The 8,955-nt window shown below is 43.5% G+C and overlaps 1 protein-coding gene across 1 annotated transcript; it reads right to left on the bottom strand.

Moving 5' to 3' along the window:
* Nucleotides 1-316: 316 nt before the first annotated feature.
* Nucleotides 317-4,493, bottom strand: Qng1 (Q-nucleotide N-glycosylase 1). The gene is made up of 4 exons (XM_021180639.2): nt 4,090-4,493; nt 3,419-3,678; nt 1,467-1,662; nt 317-1,089 (listed from the first exon to the last, which is right to left on the bottom strand). The coding sequence occupies exons 1-4, from the start codon at nt 4,418-4,420 to the stop codon at nt 857-859; spliced, it is 1,020 nt and encodes a 339-aa protein (XP_021036298.1). The 5' UTR covers nt 4,421-4,493; the 3' UTR covers nt 317-856.
* Between the last annotated feature and the right edge of the window lie 4,462 nt (nt 4,494-8,955).

Raw genomic sequence — 8,955 nt, 5'->3', positions numbered from 1 at the left:
TTGTTAAGTTCCTGAATAAACTGCCTTGAGAAGGACATCGGTTTCATTGCTTCTTTTCTGCTGGTTGGAGGTGGCAGCAACAGTCAACGTGCGTGCTGGGAACCAAACTTATGCCCTCCACCAGAAAGCAGCAAATGCTCTGCACTGGTGAAGGTCTTTTTACTTCTGCTTTCTGAGTGGTCAGGATGGCCTAGAACTCATGACCATCCATCTTCCATCTTCTGAGTACCCAGATTACATAGCCTCCATATGTACGGTGGTATGTGCCACCATGCCAAGTGTTCACAGTTGATTTTTATAAAAGCAACCGTCCATATATCAAGGACTACCTCTATTTCATATTAAATTATTGTAGCATATAGAAAATCACTGAGCTGGGAGTGTGACCCAGTGGTACAGCACTTGCCTGACATACACAAGGTTATATAGGCTTAATCCCCGGGACCACTAAAAAAAAAAAAAAAAAAAAAGGAAAAGAGAGCGACTAAGATTACCAGTGGAGAAAAGCTACCAACCAAAGACATGGACACGATCGCTGAAGGCTACGCAGTATGATTATAGGAACACACATTTCTATGCCTAGGGGAAAAAATGAATGGTGACTGGACAGTCAACTGCCCATTCCTGTAATTTCTATCTTCTACTTGTCTTTTTCCTTTTTCCCTCTGTGTAGCCCTGGCTGCCCTCACTCTGTAGACCAGGCTCTCCTTGAACTCACAGAGGTCCACCAGCCTCGGACTAAAGGCGTGCACCACCATCAGGCGGGTAATTTCTATCTTTATAGCAAATCAGAACTGAGAAGTGACTGTAGGATCTAAAGTTGCAAGGGTTTCAACTGGAGTCACTATGCTCAGGGTCAGTAGTAGATGCAGCGTGTGCGATGAAATGGGATTCCCTTCATGTCTTCCCTGTGCTCGCGGGCATAGTCCCACAGGTGATAGTCCAGAAGAACAGAGTTGATCTCAACAGGAGAGTTTTTGCCCTTTTCTTCAAGAAGCTCCAGAAGACGGTCCCGGATCAGCTCGACACACCAAATGGAGCAACCTCTAATTTCTACTTCCTGTTTATCTCCATTCGAGAGCATCTCTCCTGCGAGAATTATGAGGGAAAGAAAAAAAAATCATTTAGAAACCTAGCCACTCACATACAATTACAAGTTAAATTCAGCAACGGAGGCTGTCTGGCTTGCTTGTGTCAGTACTCGCAGGGCATAGTACTGCACTCTGCATTTACTACGTCTGCATTTCCTAATTCCTCAAATAAACCTGCACTAGCCCTAAATTTAACAAGATCTCCCTCTGTAGTCCAAGCTGCTCTCAAACTCACCACCCTCCTGCTTCATCTCCTCAATGCTGGAAGCTACCACCGCACCCAGCACACATTCCCCCCATGTTTGTGCTCTGCTTCCTAAGCAGAAGAGAGCTGTCTGTAAAGCACGGCAGCAAACGGGACATGAGGCTGCAAACCTTTGAGGAGCTTCTTTAGTAGCTCATCTGAGTACTTCAGAGCTCCAAGGTACACGAGAATCTGAGGCAGCCTGTAGTCAGCAAACATGGTGATGCTGGAGATGTCCTCGAAGCAGCCATCTCCCTTGCCCTCCAGCACACTCCATGTGTCCGCCACGAGGATCTGTGCTCGTTTGTAAAAGGCGATCCTTTTCCCCTGGTGATTAGAGAAAACGTGTTACTGTGGTTTACTCAAGTAAATTTTAAACTCCCAGAAAATGATATCATATAAAAACATAAGAAGCAGCAACTGATTACTTAACCTTAAGGTTTACCCATTACCATCAATCCAGATCTACTTCTAGGAAATTACTTTTTTTTTCTCTCTTTAAAGATTTATTTATTATTATAACTAAGTACACTGTAGCTGTCTTCAGACACACCAGAAGAGGACATCAGGTCTCATTACAGGTGGTTGTGAGCCACCATGTGGTTGCTGGGAGTTGAACTCAGGATCTTCGGTAAAGCAGTCCAGTGCTCTTACCCTCTGAGCCATCTTGCCAGCCTCAAAATTACCTTTTCTAAACATACTTAAGAGCACTGGCTGCTCTTTCAGGGTACCCAAGTTCAATTCCCAGCCCCCACATGGCACCTCACAAGTGTCTGTGACTCAGTCCCAGGTGATGTGATGCCCTCACACTCACACATGCAAGTTAAACCCCAGTGCACAAAACATAAACCCGCAACTAAGGAATTTGGGGAGGGAGGAGGCTGGCTACCAATACCCACTGGTGGTTTACAATCAGTCCTACCTCCTGTTCCTGGGTATCCAATACCCTCTTCTGAACTCCTTGGGTTCTAGGCATGCACATAGCGCACATATACACAGACAATCAAACATTCATACAAAAAATAAACATATCTGAAAAAGAAATGAACCCGGGTGGGGGAGTGTTGCTCTGTTTTTGTGTGTGCTGTGATAAAACATCATGAGCAGGAGCAACTTAGAAAAGGAAGAGTTTAGCTGGGTTTACAGTTCCAGGGGAACGGAGTCACAACACACAGTGAGCACGGCCAAAGGTACAGTACAGGAAGCTGAGAGCTCACAGCTTACACACATAAAATAAATAAATCAAAACCAAGCTCACTGTTTAAAAAGTACATACATTTAAATTTTTTGTACCATAAAACAAATTATGAAAATTTAAATTATAAAAGAACAGTGTATAAGAAAGAAAACACATACCAAGCTTTTCTTTCTTTCTTTTGTTTGTTTGTTTGTTTCAAGACAGGGTTTCTCTGTATAGCTCTGGCTGTCCTGGAATTCACTTTGTAGACCAGGCTGGCCTTGAACTCAGAAATCTGCCTGCCTCTGCCTCCCGAGTGCTGGGATTAAAGGCATCTGCCAATCAAAATTAAGAGGAACAAAAATAATAATAATAATAAAAAAAAGAATAAGACAAAAAAAAAAAAAAGGAATTAAAAGAAGAAAAAAAAAAAAAAAAAAAAAAAAAAAAAAAAGAAAGAAAGGCATCTGCCACCACGCCCGGCTAAAGATGTGTATCCTAGGCTAGCCTCCAACTCCAGATCCTCCTGCCTCTTTCAGCAAATCCTACCAGCCTGCGCCACCAGGACCAGCCCAAGCTTTTCAAGAAATACTTTTTTCCTAGAGAAAACTGGTATACATTTTACATTCTGATTTTCATCCAACTTTATCAACTTTTTGTGCTTCATCATCTTTGAGTGACAAGCTGAAACATTTTAACAGAATAAAAGGCAAAAATAAAGGTAATCCCCGATTGGAAAACATAAAAAGGGATAGATTTCAAGCACATTTTGTTGTTGCTTCTTGTCCACAGTGAACAAACTTTAAATTTTAAGTTGCTGGCCTTAAACCTGGCTTTGGAAGGAAAAGCATTAACTCAGAATGATCATACCTGCTAAACCCCCCCCCCCCTCAGCAACAAACTCACCTCAAACTCTGCCTCGTCCCTGTAAGAAGGGAAGTTCTCAACAATCAGCTGCATTAACTTCTGCGCGCTTCTTCCACTTTTTTGGACACAGTTAAGAAAAGAGCCTCCAAACTTCTCCAGCAGGATTTTCCCAGTTTCATTGAGAATCCGATGTCTCTCTTCCATTAAAGGCATGGGCACAGCTGTGTCTGAACGAAATATATCCCGCACCTGCTCGAGGCTCACTGTGGCGTAGTAGGAGGCACTGGTTATCGGTATCCCTTTAAAGAGAGCAATCCACAGATTTTTTTTATTTTTTATTTTTTTGCAATTAGCAAAAAATATGAAATCAAATTCATGTTAAAGAAGGCAGAGTGTTGTGGCGCTGGCCTCATCAGCTGGATGGGATCCATGTGGGTTCGAGGCTAGTGTAGTCTGAATTCTACACAGAACAGGACTACTCCGCCTGCCTCTGCCTCCAGAGTGCTGGGATTAAAGGCGTGCGCCACCACCGCCGGGCAAATAAATCTTTTTTTTTTTTTTTAATGATTTTTTTTTTTAAGAAAACCGGCTTTGCCTCCTGTGCTGACTGGCATACATTGCTTCTTTATGTCCGGATTTCTGCTTTGGGCAGAGGTCACCTCCCGCGGCTCGCAGCACCCACCCAGGTTTAAGGCTCGCACCCACCTTACCTTGGTCGAGCGCGCGGTTGACGGCGGCGCACAGGGCCCAGTAGCCGGTGTAGGGCGTCCCGCCGTAGCGCACCGCACACTTGCTGTCCTCCCGCTCGGCCCAGAAGGAGAAGTTGAGCGAGTCCACCAGGAACACCCAGCCGAGCGCAGCCTCGTCCGCCCCGCGCGGGTTGAGCTCGTGCAGGGACTTCCACTGCTCCACGCGCCACGCCGCGGCCGCGGGCAGCAGCAGCTCGGCCGCCCTGCGCACGCCATCGTGGTCCACGAGCACGTCGCGACTGTTCTCCGCCACGAACCTCGCCGACTCGCGCGGCGACAGCGGTGGCCCCATGCTCCTTCGAATCCCGAGCCTCGGCCTCTGCCGCGGCCAAGGACTTGAGCCCACTTCCGGGTCTGAGGTCCGGAAGTTGCCCCGCGGGAGGCTTCCGGCCGGCCTCAGGGACTCAGTGTGTTCGGCCGTCGTGTTTCTCGTCGCGTCCCCGTCGCACTCCCGTCTTTGAGGAAGGCTTGGGATCGCGCGGGGCGTGGGGACTCTGGTTGCTGCCCGGCGCCACCCCGAGGCTAGGTGCCTCGGAGGGCAGCGGGCGCGCAGGCTACGGGGCCGCTCAGCACACCCCACACTTCAGAGACTGTTTAGGAGTCACTGGAACATTGACTGCATGAGGGAACAGCACAGTTAAACCTTGCATCTGACGTCCTTGCATCCAACAGGAGTGATGGTGATCCCAGGTTTGCAAGGAAAGGGGAATGATTCCAGGAGGAGGTTCCCCACCACCAAACAATGGCCTAGATATATGCCTGTGTTTGCCTGTCAGACTAAATCAAGGGAACTGTCTGAACCAGACACAAACGCCAGTCATTCTGACCATCAAGGTGTGTCACAGCAAGATAGTGCAAATGTCCCTCCATGTTGTACTCTTGCTGAGGCGGTTCCAGGTTTAACTAGAATCTGATCTTGTCGCTGGGCGTGGTGGCGCACGCCTTTAATCCCAGCACTCGGGAGGCAGAGGCAGGCGGATTTCTGAGTTCGAGGCCAGCCTGGTCTACAAAGTGAGTTCCAGGACAGCCAGAGCTACACAGAGAAACCCTGTCTCGAAAAAAAAACCAAAAAAAAAAAAAAAAAAAAAAAAAAGAATCTGATCTTGATGAAGAGGCCCGTGGGTAATTACCCAACTGTATTCAAGGAGCCCAAAGGTCATCTAACTTATCTTAGCTAAAAGGTCTTGCTTTCTGGGAAGCCCTCGTACAGCTGCAAAGCAAAGTACCCGGATGTGATTTCTTGCCTTTAAAAAACTGTTGATCTAGACACTTGGAACCACACCTCCTAGGTCTCTGAATACCTACCTGGGTGTGGTCCCAGCCAGCTGGAATAGACTTTCAATTGATTATAAACTGTGTGACTAGTCATCTCTATAGGGTTACCTGGAACAAAGTAGGAATTATAAAGTATCAAACCAACCCCCAGGTCTTAACATACTTAAGATACATTGGTCAATGTTGAAAAGATGCCTGGAGATGCAGAACCTATATGAAAGTATGTTTTTATTCTCTGGGAGTTTCTCATTGTCGTTCTGAGGCAAGGCCTCTGTGGCCTTGGATCACCTGGAATTTACTATGTAGACCAGCTAGACTCAAACTCATATAGATCTACCTGCCTCTATCTTCTCAGTGCTAGGATTGAAGGCATAGGCCCACCATACCCGGCTTTGTTTTTTCTTTTAAATACTGATTTTTCTATCCTGAAGTTTTGCTTTTATTAAAGAGTTTCCTAGTAGATTCCATAAAGGTCTTTTTAGAAAAAAGTATTTTTATTTTGTGTATGAGTGTTTTGCCTGCACGCATATATGTGTACCATGTGTGTGCCTGCTGCCTGTAGAGGCTAGAAGAGGGTGTTGGAGCCCCTGGAACTGGAGTCACAAGAGATTGGGAACAGCCATATGGGTGCTGGGTTCAGACCTGGGTCCACTGGAAGAGCAGCCAGTACTCTTAACTTTTAGGGCATCTCTCAAACTCCTCTATAATGTCTTATAAGTATAGAAACACATCATTTGCAAATAGGAATAGTTCGATTCTATTCCAATTTCCTTTTTTATCACTTACTTTGGTCTTATTTCCATAGCTAAGACTTCAAAGAGTATCTTGAAAAACTAAGGATGGGCAACCTTGTCTCATTCCTGAATTTAAAAGAGATGCTCTCTCCACTTAATTTTGGCTATAGGTTTGTTGTAATATAGCCTCTATTAGTTTGAAGCATGAGCCAATCTATCCTAACACCTCCAGAACTTTTACCACAAAGCCATGTTGAACTTTGTCAAAAAGACTTTTCATCAGTGAGATTATGTATGTGGTTTCTGTTTTTAAGTTTGTTTATATAGTGTATTGCATTTATTCATTTACCTGTGTTGAGTCAAACTTGCCTCTCCATAAAACACCCTAGTTGGTCATAATATTTGATCTTTTTAAATGCATTTCTAAATTCAGTTTGCAAGTATTTTGTTGAATCTTTGTGTCTATGTTCATTAAAGAGAAGATGTCTGTAGTTTTCTTTTAAATTGTTATTCCTTTGCCTGGTTTTGGTGTGAGAATAATACTATATTTGTAGAATGAACTTGGTAGTGTCCATTCACTTTCTACTTTATGGAATAGAACTGGTATGAGATCATCCTTGAAAGTTTGATAGAATTCATTAGAGAATACAAAAGCCAGTAATATACTGTGTCCTAAAACATATTTTGCTAGCAATGATAAAAAAAAATCAAAGACTGTAAAATAAATTACAAAGCAAATATCAGATAAAGTAAATGTCAAACCAAAGCTATCTAGAAAATATAAAAAGGGGGATACCACATATTATGTCAAATGATTTATCAAGAGAAATACTTCATAGGCTGAATGTTGTAATCCCTGGTTTCATAAAGCACATAATTTGAGGTATATACAGTGCTTCATAGGGATTGACACAGGGATAGTGGGAACTTCAATGCCCTACTTTTACAGTTAGATCTCCCAAATAAAAAACTAAGCAAATAAACATCAGAGCTAAAATACATTATGGAGCAACTTAACAGAAATATACAGGACATCGCACCCAACAAACCAAAAATACACATTTTAAAAAATCTCATCAGGATATGATACCTTCTCTAAAATTAGTATCACAGGACAAAGCCTCAACAACAATGACAAAATCCGTATTATAAAATGTATTTTTGAACAGTGAATCATCCAAGGAATCAGGAAGATTTTTAAAAACAAAACAATCCTCCTAGAGACAGGTGAAAAGGAGAACACAACTTGTGGGAACCTCTGGGACACAGCCAGGAAAGTTTCCCAAGTTTATAGTGACAAGTAACCTGAGAAGTGGCTGGAAAGATGGCTCAGCAGTTAAGAGCACTGGCTGCTTTTCTAGAGAACCTGAGCGAGCTTCCTAAGGCTACATGGCGGCTCACAACTGTTTCTACCTGCAGCTCCGGGTGATGTTGCCCTCTTCTGGCTCGGGAGGGTAAAGCACCAAGAACACACTAGACGTTATCAAGATTTTATCTGCCTTCTATACTGGCTTTTAAGAAAGTTTTGCTATGGAGTTCAGCTGACATTCATCAAAGATGGGCATCATTCAGAAACTCTAAACATCAACCTCTTGACGGCAATTACTGCTAGTGCTTCTATTTTTTGTAATGATAGACTATGGCAAGCACTTCAATAGTTTAGAAGTCACATGTAGTGGCACATGCCTCTACTCCCAGCACTAGAAAGGCAGGAGACAGGTGAATCTCTGTAGTATCAAGGCCGGCCTGCTCTACATAGTGAGTTCCAGGACAGCCACAGCTAGGTAGAGATCCAGTCTCAAAAATGCAAAACAAAGGAAACAAGAGGATAAAAGAAAGTTTCACAGGTGAAAGCAGGATGGCCAAGGCCAATCTTGGTTACAAACCAAACTCGAAGACACATGTTCTCCTTCCCCTCAAAGCAGCCAACTTTTTCCACCTAACCATCATCTTCCACAGCCTTACCACTGTATCTACTTAAATTCTGAGTCCATTCCTGAATTAAGCCATTGAGTACTTCATTAATTTAGTCTTCCTATCTTCTAGTTTCTGGAAATGTCCCCCAGAGGAACATCCTAAGGGTATGTTTTACCCATCTCAGTATCTCTTCACCCAGACAAAATCAGTCAACCCTATGAACATTTTATATTTTCCAATGTATTTGCAAATATAGCCACCCCAACTCAGACTAGTTCCTCATTTAAAAATTTATTATACTGTATTTTATACTGTAAAGTAGTAAGGAAACTTTTCAGAAAACAAATAGTATAGGCCAAATACACTCCAGGAGAGGGCTGGGGGCTAGCTCAGTACTCATGGACCTAGTTCTCGGACATAATTGTTTGAGTTTGTCTTCAGGTCAGATTTTTTTTTTCCTTAAATGAAATTATTAAACTTGAAGAAATCATGTTTGTACAATGAAATTGACAGTGCCTATTTTTAACTGCTGTTTAGGGTCCCAAATATCCCCAGATATTATATAGAGATCAAGCTACATGCTTGAGAACGTATATACACACATAATGAGTCATCTGGAGTACACAGTGCAGCAACAGAGACAGGAAGAGACCTTGCCTCAAAAACCAGGTGGAAGGAGAAAAAAAAAAAAAGACTTCAGAACAGTCCTTGCCCTCCATGTCAGGCCCTCACTCAGTCTCACAGGGGGTGGGGAGAGAGAAATAGCATGTTCATTACTTGTCTTATGGGTGTCATGAAACATCTGACAAGAAAACTTGGGAGTACTTATTTTGGCCTAGTTTGCAGTCTATCATGGCAGCAGGAGGTTGAGCTAGCCACTCAACTCTGCAGTCAGAAAGCA

This window comes from Mus caroli, unplaced genomic scaffold, assembly GCF_978045245.1.
Source record: "Mus caroli unplaced genomic scaffold, Mus_caroli_1 scaffold_15, whole genome shotgun sequence".
Lineage (NCBI taxonomy): Eukaryota > Metazoa > Chordata > Mammalia > Rodentia > Muridae > Mus > Mus caroli.
Note: the sequence above shows the minus strand (reverse complement) of the source record. Positions and strands in the feature narration are given on the sequence as shown.